This window comes from Gasterosteus aculeatus, chromosome 1 (genome assembly GCF_964276395.1).
Source record: "Gasterosteus aculeatus chromosome 1, fGasAcu3.hap1.1, whole genome shotgun sequence".
In the NCBI taxonomy this organism is placed as follows: Eukaryota; Metazoa; Chordata; class Actinopteri; order Perciformes; family Gasterosteidae; genus Gasterosteus; species Gasterosteus aculeatus.
Window position 1 is genome coordinate 10,337,411 of NC_135688.1, and position 17,673 is coordinate 10,355,083.

The 17,673-nt window shown below is 41.1% G+C and overlaps 1 protein-coding gene across 3 annotated transcripts; it reads right to left on the reverse strand.

Moving 5' to 3' along the window:
- Positions 1-557: 557 nt before the first annotated feature.
- Positions 558-13,319, reverse strand: LOC120826137 (uncharacterized). Of its 3 annotated transcripts, XM_040188145.2 has the most exons (14): positions 13,167-13,319; positions 13,023-13,058; positions 10,149-10,194; positions 8,694-8,848; positions 6,895-7,017; positions 6,476-6,658; positions 5,873-5,971; positions 5,603-5,788; positions 4,631-4,722; positions 3,348-3,427; positions 2,642-2,774; positions 2,201-2,348; positions 2,018-2,071; positions 558-1,929 (listed from the first exon to the last, which is right to left on the reverse strand). In XM_040188145.2, the coding sequence occupies exons 1-14, from the start codon at positions 13,219-13,221 to the stop codon at positions 1,661-1,663; spliced, it is 1,659 nt and encodes a 552-aa protein (XP_040044079.2). In that variant the 5' UTR covers positions 13,222-13,319; the 3' UTR covers positions 558-1,660. The 3 variants fall into 3 exon arrangements, with proteins under 3 accessions (XP_040044079.2, XP_077961064.1, XP_040044088.2); XM_078104938.1 differs by lacking the exon at positions 2,201-2,348; XM_040188154.2 differs by lacking the exons at positions 13,023-13,058; positions 13,167-13,319 and adding an exon at positions 11,240-11,561.
- Positions 13,320-17,673: the final 4,354 nt, after the last annotated feature.

The window sequence follows — 17,673 nt, forward strand, 5'->3', positions numbered from 1 at the left end:
AATAAGAGCCATGAGCAAGTGATTGGCGGAGCCTGTCCAGCGGAGCTACAACTCGGTGTTATTTAAACAATGTTCTATGTCAACACCATGACGGTGGTTCAAAGTACTAAAATTATAATACATAATCATGTTTGCTTGAATTAAGAGAGAACCACATCAAGACAACACACTGCCGTTGTCAGCTCTTGTCTAAAATATTGGTTATGAAAAGTTTGCATTGTCTTTTGCCATGTTTATGTAAACAAATGTTAAAATTTGTGTTCCATGGATGGAGACCGTACCAGTGTAACTCGAAATAAAACAGTTGAAATAAGGCTGACACGAACGTAAACTAAAGGGTTATTTTTGTATTTAATTAAATATATTTAGCAATACAATTGATTTTTTTCATCAGTTATTTTCTTCTGTAACATTTGTAAAAACTCAGCTCGTCAATTACATATTGGTGGTGGTACTGCTTTGTCTTATAATGATAGACTAAGAAAACTAACTTGAAGGAATTTACTATAAGCCTCCAGCACCCAAACTAAAGTTTCAATTAAGTAAGAAACAACAGGTTTTCTAACAATTGCTTTTAATGACAAAAATGAATCTAACATAAAGCACCTACATGTGGCCGTGTCATGCATAGATATAGAACATACTAAAACATGCATTATTATGTGTTGACACTGCTTAAAACAAGAAACTAAACGTACAAAGATATAGAAAATAGTTTTTGTAAAATGAAAAATACAGTACATGAATGAACATTAAAACAACTATATTTTGAGTCAGAGTTAAAGATGAATAAGCCTCCTGAGCTCTACCGGTCAGTACACACTGCAAAAGCAGTGTCCAGAATCCTTTAGGCCACGCTAAGGCGATGGCAACACGCTCAAAGTTGGAAAAGTACCTTCATACTAATGCCATGTTCCTAGCTACAGGAACATGGAACTATGGGTAACATACATATTGTTATTAAGAAATATAACTTCAACGCACCACAGAAATAGAAATTCAATGCACCACAGCTTAATATTTAAGTGATTGGTCTTTCAGCTTTGTTTAGCACATGTGACACATAATGTGACAAATCTTGTCATTTATATTCAAACATACATTTTTATGAGTGACTCACTATTAATGTAGTTTTGTGCAAATTTAAAAATCCAAAATAGAGCATAATGTTCCAAAAATGAAAACACGTGTTCTAATAGCTGTTTAGCTTATTAAAATCACACACATTAATCACACAAACATTAATCTTGAAAACAAATAGTTCACCGTGATGAGTGTGTCACCATGCACCATCTTGCGGTGATTACTAAACATTGGTAATTGCAACCACCAGTTATGCAAAAGATTTAGGTCATCCTGTCATGAACTTCATGGACATTGTGTATAATAATTCTTTTGATGCTCTGCTACTTTACAATTTTGGAGAGTAGTTTTATTGATGTGCATAAGTTAACAGACTGTAATATGTGGACTTAGTGAACAGGCTCCAGCCTGATAATTGATAATGGCTGTCCTCTGCTAAGAGACAAGGAATATTGCTTTTGATAACTCCACAGTTGTTTTTAACAAATGGTGTTAATCCAAAACTCAACATCTATAAGTTAGCTGCATGTTAGATTAGTTAGTAAATCGTCCGACCCTGAACATAAAGTCTATAATCTTATATATTCGTATGACACTTAGAAATAATGAAATAGATGGACTGGAGAATAGAGTCGTGGTTGAAATCTGTGAAGACATTAACTTTAACGTCATCAAAGAAGTAGCTCTTCCCAGGGACCAGTTTTGCGTTGCTGCAGCCATCGGTTCCTGTACTCAGGGTGTGAAGCGCGCTCCTGGGTATCACACTGGCATTCCTTCCATGGATTATCAACACACTGTTGAATACGATCCCATTCAGGCCGTCCCTTTCCACAATCCCGACTTGCACTAAACGGATATATAAACACACACCAAATGTATATATCTACATAGATTCACCAACAGCATTTGTAAAAAAAAAAAAACGATATCTTACGTTTGCCACAAAGATCCGTCTCATTCAAATTGCCCAAAGATCGAAGTATGGATTCTAAAAAAGAACATTATATGTATATATTATTATCAGATGCAGAAATCGTAAGATAGAACGACGGATCCAATCCTCTTTTGTGAGGTAATGCCTAAGCGTCGCACAACTGATCTTTAATAATATTCTCACTCGGATGCTGTCCTCGTGGAGGCACAGCGCTCAGCGTCCCTGCACAGCATGACCATAGGGAGGTGTTGTAGTAGAGGTGACCACAGCATTCAAATCCCGTCTTGTTGGAGTAGAGCACCTCCATGTGCTCACTCAAACAGCATACGTTCTATTTATATAGTTATAAGAAACAAGTGTCACTTTGAAAAGATATGCTTGTTTGCCATCTCCCTGAAATGTCAACACATTGATGTCCACGATACACCATGCACAGCAAGTTGACCTTGTTTCAATGCAATATTCCACTTGGTGTAAGATTCTCTGCAGGACTTCTATCGCTGCCAATATCAATAAAAATACTTGGGGAAAGAGTACTTCCTATGTTAAAGAAAAACATCACATTATTCAAGCAAAGTCATTAGCATTCGCATTACCGCTATTATTATCATCAATAAAATGTACCGTTTTGTTTTTCAGGATGGCGCCACAGCACTGCGCCTCCGGTACTTGAGTGAGGTTGTGCAATGTTCCTGCGCAGCACTTCATTCCTGGGTCTTTAATGTTGTAGGCTTTTGACCCACAGAAGTGAGGAGTCCTGAGACAGGAGCTTAATGTTACTATCAAATCAGATGAGTGGGATAAAGATGTTATAATAATCATCATCACAATGTTATGAAGACAAAGCCTTTTACATTCAAAAGAGGTTGAGCTCAAATATGCTCCTTCTCAGGCATTAAGTATGCTGGTGGTCAAGATAACTTCTGCACACAAGCATTGAAGTGAGTACATAAATTCAGCAGCACACATGAGTACAATTACCAAGAGAAAACGGAAGGTCAGGCATTCAAAACTGCAGCTGTTAGCCTAAACACAGACATTCCATTCTTTGGTTATTTTTAAAGTTTCCGAGGAACAATTAAAAAAAGGCAACCGGACAGTCTATTTGCCTGTCTCTGCAACAGTATGAAACTACTCCTGAAGAATTTTCCGTGCCACTCCTGTCTGAGTTTCCCAACACTCATTTTTTAGCTTTTGACGACGCACATGTCTTGACATATCAGACACTGCAAAATAACAAGGGGATTAAAATAGAAGTACAGAAAAGTTTATACCCTCTCACTGAAGATCATCAGAATTTTCCGGCTTAAGTGCAAACACACATAATCACCTTGGTCCATCGCTAATGATCCCCGCGTGAGGCCGATAAACTTTCGTCCTGCAGCTATGTTGTCCAGGCGGGCCATGAAGCTGAGAACAATGAATAGTCAATAAATAAATAGCCTTCGATTACAAAGAGTGCTGATCCCTGAACATTTCTCTCCATCACTACATTGTATAAAAAAAAAGCTTCTCTCCACCACATTTAAAGAATCAGCAAAAACACAGACTCAAGCAGATACAGTCATAACCTCATTTAATGAGAAAATGTAGAGTCATTTTGCAGTGTGCTAATCCATCAGACAAAAAACATAAGCGCTGTATAAACTTTGAGTCCTCTCAAAAAAGCCGGCCCAAATCTTTTTACAGTAACATTACTGTTTACACAGTAATACAAATAATAATACATTTTATTTATAACGCACTCTTCATCAACAGATTTCAGAGTGCCACAGAGATGGCAAAACAAAGGTAAAACCTAATTAAAATAAAGTAAAAGCTAGTAAAGACATCTGTCCTGAATAAGTAGGTGACCGTACTGCACTCAGGTGGTCAGGTAGATTGTTTCATTTGCGTAGTAGAAAGTAGTAGAACTTTGTAGTCAATCCGGAATGAGACAGAGAGGCAGTGTAGTGAGTGTAGGATGGGTGTTATGTGCTCATATTTCCGGACAGTAGATACACTACTGTTAGTAGTAAATATCTAATTTTTACATAGGTTATATTAAATAATTGTGCTGCATTTCCGTAAACCAGAATTTGTATCAATTAAAAATGTCTTAAGGGAGCCATTGTCACGGTTTGGGTTTGTTTCCTGTCATATTTTGTAGTTTTCTGCCTCTTGTGTCTCTGGGTAACTTCACTTCCTGCATTGTCCTGTCATCCCCTGTGATTGTCTGATTGTTTCCACCTGTGTCCAATCACCTGCACCTTCCCAGTGTATTTAAGTCATGTGTGTCTCTTGTTCCCTTGTCACGGTCATTGTTGAATGTCCGGAAGTCCACGTCCGAGTGTTCCTGTTTCGTGCCTGTGTTTTTGCCCCTTGGCCTTTTGATTTAGAAGTTTGACTATTAAAGTCTTTTGGTTTCCTTGAACTCTGCGTTTGAGTCCTGCCTCCCCGCACTCCCGTGACAGCCAAAGAATGTGGAAATTCCGTTTTTGAGGAGTGTAACGTGCATAAATTCATTGCATACTACAATTCCCACAAAAACAAACATGGTTTGACTTAAATGAGACAGAAAATGTTGAATTAATGGAAAATACTTCACCCCAACAGTAGTAATTAACTTATTACTTGATCTGTCGAAGGGTTCCAATCAGACACACAGCGTCCACAGCAGACACCTATGTGTGGGTTAAACACAGCAGGGGCATCAGAAGATTGACCTACACAGACAAAAAAGAAAGAAGAAAAAACTGTTGGTTCATCAGAGGGAGTGGAGAAAAAATGACTCAAGATTTGAGAATGACAGAATGGAAATTGAGCGTGACAACTGGGACATCTGTAGGAATTTTTCCAGCAAGGGAGTTTTCAAACTTCCGCCACAATGGGTGGGAAACCTTAAGTGGCATTTCCCATCATTAGTTATTTTGTATCGAGCTGAATATTGTTAAGAAAAAAACAACTGACGCAACTGGGAGCCCTTCCAAGCGGTATGGATTAACAAAGAAGAGGGATGAGGCATTGAGATATTTTTATGATGCAATCAATTTTGGACAGTTTTTTTCATACCTTTGGTTCCACACCTGTGGAGATAAAGTACACAGAGTAAAGAGAAGACAGTGAAGGCAGTGTAAGTGAGTCAGTGACTCATCCTGCATGTTCAGACATTTAAGTTTTTAACCTAGGGGACGGACACACTTGGCACATATCAGAGAAGGCTTAAGAATTTCCTCTTTGATGACACTTATAGTTATGGCTGACTCAGGTCTTCCTTAGTCTAGCCCCTAGATGTTGCACTTATGTCCGTCCTGTGAAAGGGATAATTCCTATTTTGCTCTCCCTGTTAAAGTGTTTTGGGGGAGTTTTTTAATCTACTGATCTGATGGTCACGGTACAAAGAACGTCATATGACTACAGATATTGAAGTCCCCTGGGACAAATGTGTGATTGTGGGCTGTAGGAAATAAATTGAAATTGAATTTAATAGTCTTTTCTCCTTAGTGACTGTTAGCATTAGGGTCCTCCCTCAAAACAGTAATGTGGCTCAGTCTGCGTGTTCAGACATTTACGTGATTTGTCGCCGTGCCTGAACCATGTACTCACCCTGATCCCGACGGCAGCTGGAATTGATCTGTTGTATCTGAAGACCTTCCTTTGTCAAACAGCAGCACTCCTTGTTGGTGTCGAACCGGTTACGTCCACAACAGAGGTGGTCAATAGAGATTCTCTCCAGGATTATCTTGTCATCAGAAGGACCACAACACAATTGTGTGTCGTTATTAAACGCCTCTGTGGAAGCGATAGACCACAACACAGCTGACATGAGTGAGAGTTCTTCACCAAGACCGTACACTTTGATTAAGCTCTACTCACGTTTACCACAGCATTGGGCATTTGATACATTTTTGCTAACAACCGTTGATTGACAGCATAGTTTGTCGCTTGTGTTGTAGGTGTTCTGTCCACAGTCAGCTGTAAAGACAAAAGACAAAACATGCACACTCTAATTGGTTGCAAACTTCTTGTTCCTTTTTAATTGATAACTATTGTCTTTCAAAGATTTCTATAAACATTGGAGACGTGCGAAGGCTCCTATACACATTGATACCTTAGAAGAAAATAGACAATAGTAAGAAAAGACCCTGTAACATCTTTGGCTGTCAATTGTATAATACCATATTGACATGCACGCAGTATTGTATAATTCTAAACCCCATTTATTTTACCGGTAAGTGAGAAATAGAAGACACTCTTGCAATAAAATCACACCTGAGCTTGTTTCCTTCATGATTTTCTTAACATAACAGCAGTGCGAGTTTATCAACATCTTTCTACTTGCATATCTGTTTTTATATTTACATCATATTTGGAATTGAAATAACAATAATAAACATGAATTTAAGAGAGCAATCCTAAACAGATTTCAAAGACTCATGCAACTTTGTCTGATCGTTAAGGTAAGCCGTTCAGAAGTACCCTTCTCGCAGCATCTGGAATCCTTGGACCGTATGCGTAGACTTTCATTTATCGAACAGCAGCATTGAGTCGTTGGGTTAAAACTGTTTTGTCCACAGCATCGGTGGTCTGAGGATTCTTTTGTTAGGATTGTCTTATTGGTCAGCGGTCCACAACACATCTGCTCGTCGACATCAAAAGCCTCTGTAGAAAACAACAACAAGGTACAAGGTATTCTAAGCTGTTTAGGTGCAGTTTGATACTCTGTGAACAAACATCTGTGTCATATGTGTCTTGTTAAATTTAAAACAAATAGAGACCTGCCATAATCAAGTAGTAGTTGTGGGAAAGATACATTACAGTAAGGAAAGGAACTTGTATTAGGTAAGTGCATACTGTTTGTATGATGCTTTACATAAATCATGTCGAGCTTAACTCACTTTTATCACAACATTGGGCGTTTGGCCCAGGTTTGACTAGGATGGTTCCGTGACAGCATATTTGATTGAGCTGGTCGTATGCCTTCAGTCCACAGCAAGCTGACACCTTTTCACTAAGGCCCTCTGTAAAAATAAATAGCGAAATACAAACAGAGATTAATTTGAGATCCAGAAACCAGCACTACAGTAGCAGCTCAAGTGCCGTGTGATGCAATAGGTTCAAAAAGCCGTGCTGGGACCCTCCCAAGGTTCAGAAAGCGGTCAAAAGTACAATACAAAACACATGTCTGGTTCTGGACCTTTATTCTTAAAATGGAGCCGCAAAGAGGGGAAGCAAGGGCAACAAGCATGCGTGATGGTTCCTACTATGAAAGTATTCGTAAAAAAGTGCATCTAAACAAATCTTCTGTACTGATAGCTTTAATTATAAAATACAAAAAGCAGAATAGCAAGCACACTGTTGACCGTTTGAACAACAGCTATTTATTGGAGTCCTTTTAGATTTGGCAGAAAGGGTAGTGAATAATTGTTCATTCTATCCAGTGGGGCAAAACCCTAGATGTCTATCTGATAGTGCTGAAGCTAAATTTACAGAAGGGATTTCATCTCTATTTAATTTAAGACCATGTCTTAATATAACGGAGGACTATGCTAACTGTAGTTCGTCCCAGATCGATCGCCTTGTCAATAGTGCTACAGGCTCACTGACACTAGACTATCGCCAATCTAAAACATAATAGAATAATACTAAGGAAGTTCAGTCCTTAGTATAACCCTCAAACCTGTAAATTAAAGCAAACATCACATACATATGAAAGGTAGCACTCCTTCCGTAATGCCAGAGAAGGCTATTACTTGTCAGAGAAAAATAACAACAGCCCCAGACTTCTCTTTAGCAGCCAGGCTGACACTCAGCTCTGTTAAACCGTGTATCCCCATAGAACTCAGTGGAAGTGACATAGCAGTATTAATAGACATCAACTTCTTGAATGATAATATTCCAACCATTGGAAAGAAAGTAAATAGTCTCTTGCCCTCATCAAGTACTTATCTGCGCTCTAATATAGGAACCGTAGAAAAAGCTGTGAACCCTAGTTTTGGATGGCTTTTCTCCCACCAACCTTGACAAATTCACTTCTACGATTTCTAAAACTTCCACTTATCAGACCTCATCCCAGCTATGCTGCTTGGAGAAGTTTATTTTTAGTTACTGCATCTTTACTAGATGCGATCTATCCGTCTTTACTAACAGGCCATGTGCCCTCCTTTAAATCAGCCCCTCTTCTTAAGAAGAGGTTAAAAATATGTTCATGCTTTTGTTCTTTTTACTCTAATTCGTTTCTTAAATCTCTTCAGTTGATTCAAAGTGCTGCAGTATATTTTAACAGAAAGTAAGAAAGGAGATCAAATCCCTCGTGTAAGTCTCTCTGTGATGGATAAATCAAGAATGATATTTAGAACCATAATCCTATTTGGTCAGGCACCATCATGCCCTAACCCTAAATGTAGATTTTTCTTGTGAGTTCTTATATAAAGATGTTGGTCAGGATCTGAAGATATCAAGCTCTTGTGGGGCTATAGGAAATAAATTGAAATTGAATTTAATAGTCTTTTCTCCTTGGTGACTGTGTTAGCGTCAGGGTCCTATTTAACTAGTCAGCATCAGCTTATTTAGTCTGGTTGATAAGAAGCACTACAGGAAACAGTTAGACCCTCTAGCATTATCGCCTTTGATAACGTTAATATGTATATTATTACAATTCCCCCCCACCTACAACAAATCCCTTCCCATTTTTTACCTGTTATGGTGCTTCCATTTTCATATGGGCAACAAGTGGCTTCTTCTGGGTTGAAAGCCTTCTCTCCACAATATGAGAGCTCTGCCGCTGGATAGAGTTGATTCTCACAGCACACAGCTGTGTTGTTGTGACGCTGTATTTCCATACAGGTTGTTCTGCAAGACAGTCATTAGTATTGCATATACATTAAATATCTAAAGAAATTCTACAATTTTGACATCTAAACATAGCCTTATTTTATCTTTGCACATTTCCCTCTTGTTTTTTAAGTTTTAAGAAACAAACGGCCCACGGTGGGTCCAGCTCAACCTGCAGGATGACGTTGCTAGTGTGAGAATTACAGAAAGGCAGATTGCATTTCTATAAAAATAGCTGCTATTTATGATCCGTCCACAGTGAGAATGTACGTTGCTGCTCCTACGATCTGCCATTTTAAACTGCAGAACACTTTAGTGTAGCCTAATAGAAGAAAGAACGTCTAACTTACCGTTAACAATTCAAGCGAAAATCACACCCAGCAGTAAAAATTATAATATGTGTGATCATGACTAGTGTAATTATAGTTAGATAGTAGAATGATGTCTGTCTGAATTGAACATATTGTTCATGTTGTATCTCATAAGTATCTCATGAGTCATTCAATACAGTACACATGACATCTGTCCACCCTGGGAGGAGGGTCTCAACTTTGGCAAAGGCTAAGAATTTTTTCCCCATTGAAGGGTTTTTCGTGTAGGGGGAGTTTTGTCTGTGCCGTGTATAACTTTTCTTTTTTTTGCCTTTTTCTTTTTTTCAATTTGTAAATGGTATTTCCTTCTGTCTGTTATTAAATCCTTTTGGATTTGTTAAACACAAGCTGGTCTATTCTTTTGGCTTCGCACCAGTAAGTAAAGGGAAAAGTATGCTGAGCCTTTGATCGGGAGAGTTTGATCCCACACTATAAAACTGATGCATCTAAGTGGACCAGAATACCAGCGAGAAGATTTGTAATAATAATAATGATAATAATACATTTTATATAGCGCTTTTCAGTACTCAAAGACGCTTTACATGGTTAAAATAAACCTAAAACAAAGACATCATATAAAAACTTTAGAAAATAGAAATTTGTAATTTCTATTTAGTTATTTGCAATGCTTGCTACGGTGCCTATACGTGTCCATTTCTGTGAGTCATTAGAAGAAATCAGAAGAAAAAAGTGATGTAAGGCTAACCGTATAAGATAAGATCCTACATTATTTGGCCATCACAATGATAAGAGAGGCAAAATGAATATGGGAATGATCTAACAAAAAATGCAGACAACGACCCAATGAGAAAGGCGTGGGGGCCCTCAGACAGCACAGTGGAATTCAGTGGTTTGCCTGGCTGCCAAAATGACTCACGCCCAAAGCATACCGGTCCTCAACGACATACACACAGAGACACATAAACAATTCTCATAGAAATACTGACCGGTTGCTGTCCCCTGAAGAGGCTACATGTGCTTTCTTGTCAGCCTCTGTGCACAAAGACAAATGTAAAAAGTTGTGTTTAAGTCGTTGGCACTATAACCCAGTGAGCACAAGACGTAATTTCAATGTTGAAATCGGGTTGAAATGAGGTCTGAACGTCTAAGACCTAATTTCAACGTCTTTTCACACGGCTAAAAAGTGGATGAAACATCAACGTGCCAAAAAATGTCAATTTGTTGATAAATGTGTCATGTTGTAACGTAAGGTTGAAAGAGAGACCATATGATGGCGGCAAATCACTGTCAAAATTCGAGAGCGCAAATCAGGTTGATGCGCGAGCAAAACTCCGTCTCGCGCGAGATATTTGCTCCCTCGCGAAACGTGAACTTCCTCGCTGGCGAGGTTAGTCTCTGCTCACGCTCGGAGGTGTTTTCTACGCGCTCGCTGTTTTTCTTTTTGACAGTAAGGGGGCGGAGCCATTCACCATGGTATCTACATCTAATTGGTTACAATTGGTTACAATTAGATGTACATACCGGCCAAGAATTGTCCAATATTTTGGTATATAAACATCCCAATGAGCACAATACGTAATTTCAACTTTGAAATCTGGTTGAAATTAGATCCGAACGTCTAATGCTGCGTTCCCGATTAGATTCCATGCAAAGTCAACGCACACACGCGACAGGTCGCGGAGGAAGCGAATTTTCAACGGGCGGCGCGAAGGACGCGAAAGGAGCGAAGCGGATGAATCGCCTTTTCCTTTGGGCTCTTTCCTTTGCCCGACACTGTCTAGCCAAAGCCAACCAGCGTCGAGATGCCGCGCTCGTCATCCTCCGCCGTCCCGCCGCCACAGTGGGTGAATACACTGTATGAGACACATACACACAGCTGAGACTGAACGCCAGTAAATTAGTTGGTGTCTGACCGCAAGACGCCAGCACGACCGGCTGCTGGCCAGCCTGAAGTAGCGCTGGAAGCGGCGGCCATCCGGACACACTTCATGGAGGCCGGTGAAATTCAAGCTGTGTGCGGCGGCGGCGGGGGATGACGACCCGACCCCAAACACAACACAGAGCTGCCAACTCTCACCTTCGCCGTGTGACTCACGCGTTTGCATGTTTTCACACGCACACACCCAATATCTCACGCTGAGAAACACGGCCCTCGGTCAGAGCCGCGTTGGTTCCTCTTCAACCTCCACGACGGTACGTGGCGTTCCCCGCAGCGCCCCCGCCCCCCATGTCGGTCGTATGGCCACCCTCGACAAAATCCGGCGGTTCCGACGTTTGTGTAATTCACACAAACAAATAGAGACAGCAGAAATGGCGGATGTTTATTGCCACGGTGGATAGCGGAAACGATAGCTGTCTTTTATGGAGACAAGTAACGGCGATGAGCCACGCCCCCTTTCAGGAGCATGAAGCGAAATAACTGACGAAATAACCGAAATAACTTACATGATGGAGGTTGTTCCTGCAGTGGTCCCGTCTTACACCTGGCTTACGAATCTCAATATTTGAATAATTTATGTTGAATGTACTGTATATCTTTAAGTTTTTCATTCTGTACACCTCTGCTGTTCTCCCAGGGTTTTTTTCCATGTCAATATGAGGGTTTTGGGACAGAGGATGTTGCATGTTTACAGACTGTAAAGCTCACTGGCGCTAATTTGTAATTTCGGGTGCTACAAAATAAATTGATTTGAATGGAACAACACATTGGTACCGGAGGAATCTGACGTGCGCTTGAGGGGTGTTCTGCGCACTCTGACTTCCCTTTACACAAATATTCATGAGGGAGATGGAGCTGATTTGAGGTATACTATCCCAATTCAAGTTATATCAAGTATATGACGATTTATAAAAATGAGCTAAAAATACAGAATTCTTAACTAACTTTTCCATGTTGTTTTTGCACTTTAAATTCCATAGTTTATTTTTGTATTCTGCTTTTACCTAAGAAAGTGTTGTGTTATATTTATATTATTTAGTAATAATGAATACAAATTAAGCAAAGAACGTGTTTGTTTGTCCTTGTTGAGGGCTATTAACAGGACAACTGTGACTACGTATGTATAACTTCTTCCCAGCGAGCAATTTGTCCGTTGAAAAGACGTCTATGGCCGACGTTGAAAGATGGTGAAAATCGGTCCACAAAGGGAAAACCTTTCACTGTTCAGGCAGCTTCATAAATTGTATTCACGCTTTGGCAGCAGGGACAACGTCCATCATGTAACCAATTTTCAGTTTAAGCACCTGCTTACAGACACACACGACGCACACACCTGTGGACAGACTCGCGCACAGAAGGTATTTAGAGACCTACCTGCAGTGAAGCGCACCCCTTCCCTTTTTTATATGTAAAAGTTCACTTAAGAGGCGATATTTTGATCCTACATTTAGTTGCGTAGCCTCGTGCATTTCAACCTATTCCCTGACAGATGTTTCTAGCCTTAAATGGGACTTGCCCGGTTCTTCGGGGTTAAAACAGAGTCAATCAGCCGCCTCATCCTCACTGACGGAATACCGCACATCCATACGGAAAATAAGGATAGGAGGACATATTTGTGGTGTGCTGTGTATAATGTTTCCCTCTGCAGAGACTCGGAGGCGTTATGCTGAACTCAAGTCAAAGTAACGTAAAGTTATTTGCGCACATTAAAACAACACGAATCATCTCTATCATATCAAACCTCAATACCATCACTGAAACATGAATTGACTCCCATCTCCACACCACACACAGACGCACACGCACACACCGGCATCAAGATTTCAAGAAAAACTGGGAAAAAAACAACTTGAGTAAACAATATCTTAAATGAACAAGATCACTGAATTAACTTCATTAAGCCAAACTGTCTTATACTCACCAGCACGGACAGCGGTGAGGCTGCAAATCAGATAAACTGAAAGAATGTAAGCAGATGAATGATTATATTGTTATATTTGTATCAAGATCTCCCTGTTATAAATTTTAAAAAACACTTTTTTCACTAATTTTTCGCATATCCTACCCAAGCCAAAAGCCAGAGGTGTGAGCATCCCGAAGCCTGTTTGGATCATCTGCATGCTGCTGAGAGAGTGATAACTGAGGAGCCAACAAATATTCAGGGCCTTAAATAGTGTCAATGAGACACTCCTCCCATGCTTTGGCACTGATAAAATGCAGGTTCGCGTGACGCATCGAGTTAATGCGCAACATAGAATCAGAATCAGAAATGTGTTCTCAGAATCTGACTACATATATATAGAAATATATTATAGATATATTTGTTACAGGAAAGTGTGCAAACGTGATTAAAAGACTATAAAATAATTGTTTCGTTATCAGAGGAAAACACATGGTGTTGCATTTTAATCCGACAAAGTCTTCGGAAATAAAAAGACTCTCACTGGTGACACATAAAGCACGTTGGACCTTATTATCGACCATCACTGTAACCCCGAACGTCCAAAATAATTAAATAGATTAAGTAGTGTGTAAGAGCCATTTTGTTATTGTTTTGATTGTTAACCTCCCACCACTTAGGCGGGTGGAGCTATATTTCAATTAGGCAGCAAGGTCCAGGATTACCTGCCACAGGTGTTGGTGTGTGTGGGAGGCAAAGAGTGTTTTGGCCGCGGTACGTGGATGAGTGATCATGATGGAACATGAGCGTTACAGAGAGAACGTGGAATGTAAGCATGGAAGAGCGAGACTTAACGGAATCTGCGAAGATCCCTTGATAGTCGGAGCGTCGACTGGTGAGCCGACCGGACGGCAGTCAGGAGCTGCGACAGGAACCGCAGTCTTGAGTTGCGGGCGTGGGAGCGGCCCGGACACGCGCACTGATAGACCGCTGCTCAAGCACCTGCCCTTTTTTCCTGGATGAGAAAAATGCCTCTTCTGCTGGAGCCCATTTATTTCATCAATATTTAGGAATACAAATGACTCTTTGTCATCAATTCCCCCCCAAAATGTGTTTTGATATCTGACGGGGCATTTGTTTGAGTACTTGTGAGCATTTCGCCCCGACACGCCCCGCGGCGCTCCCTTCCCCTCCCGCTTGCTCTTCCTCGTGCTCGTGCATCGTTGAGCGCCAAACGGCTGCAGCGTCAGACACGCAGGTAATGACGGTGTTCGTGGAATCTCCCCCGACGTTGTTTAGTGATGAATTAACCACCTCATTAGCGCCGCTGTAAACATTACGTTGCAAATGGTTCGATGTTTCCCTAAAAAATAAAAAAAATAAAAACTCAGGAAATTCGTGATTTCTGAAAGATCGTGAACGTGAAATTGGAAGCCTGCTGGGGACTAGAAGGATTCAGCCAAACAACTTCTCTCGTTCTGGTAGATTTATTTGTCAGATCACAGGTCAAGTATAAGCGCTGCAGGCCGGAAGAACAACTGACTAACATAATGAAAAAAATACATTTTGTATTTCTTGTTAGATATAAAAGAAAATATTTCTATTGGCCCTAAACTGAACTGAAATAGCTTTTGATTATCAAGATTATCATGCAAGCAGACAGACAGAGAATTTGAAGGCAGTTTCACTGTTCTACAAATTAGACACGTTCACTAGTTTTGTTTAATGAAATTGTTGAAATGACAGATAGGTCTGAAGTTGAGCTACATGACATTAGTGTTTTGGTGTAATGCTGCTTATGCTTTTTTTTCTGTCAGAAAACAGTGGACAAAATGTGTGTGTTGTTGCCTTAATTATGTAAGGCACTATTGATTATAATACCACGACATTGATTTATCTCGTTTACAAAATTTGCTGCATAATGCCAAGAAAAGAGAGACTCCAAAATCACAAGGACGGGGAATATATCCTACTGTGTTTTGTAATTTTTTCATGTTATTGTTCATATTTTTATTTTCCTGAATAACTTTGGTGATAGATGCCTGTGGTGGCGGGCGTGGTTTGGCTCGGCTGCAGGGGGGACGGAGAAGGAAGTGTTTCAGGGAACGGTGCCGGGGGAGGCATAATCAGCCTCAAGTCTGACTAATCAATGTGTGTTTCTACCTGTTAAGTAGGAGAAATACGGCGACAGCGGCAGAGTGCTGAGTGTAGGCGAGGAGGCTGGAGCTGGCTGCAGCCGGCTGGAGCCGGCTGGAGGAGGCTGGAGGAGGCTGGAGGAGGCTGGAGCTGGCTGTCTATGAACGTCTAATGCAAAGACTGAACATCAAAGGAAGAAAACCAAATATTAGTCTACCTACAATGGGTCACAGTACTACTGTAGCAAGTTCAAAGTCAAAGGCTTGGAAACCTCCAAATTTGCTGACCATCAGTTCTTTGAGCTTCCAAGTGTGTTTACTCAGAAGAAAATGCCAGTGCCAATACACAATATAGTCATTTCTGATGAATAGAGGGCTATTGCACGAAACCAGGATGAGGGATTAAGCCGGGATATTCACGTTATCCTGGGTGAATTTAGCTTTGACTTGGTTGCACAAAAGCAGGTTGGATTAAACCCAGCTATGTAACCATGGCGATTTATTCTTATTTCCAGGCTAACAGCCAGGCTAAGATTAATCCTGGAGTCTCATGTGTTAAATCAGCTGCCGCTCTGATCCGAAACAAACGTGTTTAACAGTTATTCCGTTGTCTTCTGAATGTGTTCGGATTTATATTTATTAACATGCATTACTTGTCACCATTGCTGTCACCAGTTTGATTTTAAACCCTACTATTGCAGTTGTTTAGATCAGTATCCCCAACCTTTTTACCGTTGTCATGTCACACAATATTTCGCGGACCGTTCAAGAAGGTCAGGCGGATAATAAACACGTTGAGGGGTTAATAGTCGTTGCGGGCAGACCGACCGACCGACCGACGTGGGGGGAGCGTGTCCACTGGTGGGCGAAACTGACACGCAGTGAGGAGTGAACAATTGTAAACGCTGTACGCTCAAAGCGAGAGCTGTGTTCGGGTGATCGGTCAAAGGGGGTTTCCGGTGGAGGTCGTCCTTTATTGTTTCTGTGGTGTTGTTCAATGTTACGCATGCCAGTTGATTGTCATTCATGTTGAACCCATGGGAAGCCCTATGTTGGTAGGCTGGGGACCAATAGGATGAGGGAATGAATGTGGGGTGCGGGGATTCAGTTATCCGATGACCGCGAAGAATAAACAAAATAAACGCACTTTACTGAGCAAACACGACCGTTTCCACTGTGAAATTGCTTGTCCCAACAAAAGAGACGCTTTAGATAGATAGATACTTTATTGATCCCTCAAGAGGGAAATTTTGGTATCACAGCAGCATGTACAGGGAAGAAAATAGAATAAAAAGATACACATTATATACAATAAGATAGAAATATTAAATTATTAAATGAAATAAAGTAAAATAAACTAAAATTGAAACAAAAGAATAACCTTCCCAAAGAGACAATAATAATTATTTGTAAAAGGAGAAGGAGAAGAGGAAGAGCAGCAACATCACAGCAGTACAGGGTTATTATTGTCATTATTTAGCCAGGGATGATTTATTGTAGAGTGTGACAGCGGAGCTGAAGGAGTCTGTTGGAGAACGTGCTCCGCTGTCCCTGTAGCAGGTGGTGGAGGGGGTGGTCAGGATTATCCAATATGGATAACAGTTTCTTCAGTGACATCCCCTCCAACACCTTTTCCAAGCTGTCCTGTTTGCAGCCAATGATGGAGCCGGCGTTCTTAACAAGTTTGTTAAGTGTGTTGGTGTCACCGGCTCCAATGCTGCTCCCCCAGCAGACCACGGCGAAGTACAAAGCACTGGCCACAACAGACTGATAGAACATCTCCAACATCTTGCTGCACACATGGAAGGATCGAAGCTTCCTCAGGAAAAAGAGTCGACTCATCCCCTTCCTGTAGACAGCGTTGATGTTGGTCTTCCAGTTCAGTCTGTCGTCGATGGAGACACCCAGGTACTTGTAGTCCTCGACCATGGCCACCTCCTCTCCCAGAACCCTCAGCGGTAGCGGAGCCGTTGTCTTCCTCCCGAAGTCCACCACCATCTCTCTGGTCTTGGCGAGATGGTCACTGGTGACACATATAGCACGTTGGACCTTATTATCGACCATCACTGTAACCCCGAACGTCCAAAATAATTAAATAGATTAAGTAGTGTGTAAGAGCCATTTTGTTATTGTTTTGATTGTTAACCTCCCACCACTATGGGGGTGGAGCTATATTTCAATTAGGCAGCAAGGTCCAGGATTACCTGCCACAGGTGTTGGTGTGTGGGAGGCAAAGAGTGTCCTGACCGCGGTGCGTGGATGAGTGATCATGGAACATGAGCGTTACAGAGAGATTGTGGAATGTAAGCATGGAAGAGCGAGACTTAACGGAATCTGCGAAGATCCCCGACACGCCCCGCGGCGCTCCCTTCCCCTCCCGCTTGCTCTTCCTCGTGCTCGTGCAGCGCTGAGCGCCAAACGGCTGCAGCGTCAGACACGCAGGTAATGACGGTGTTCGTGGAATCCCCCCCGACGTTGTTTAGTGATAAATTAACCACTCATTAGCGCCGCTGTAAACATTACGTTGCAAATGGTTC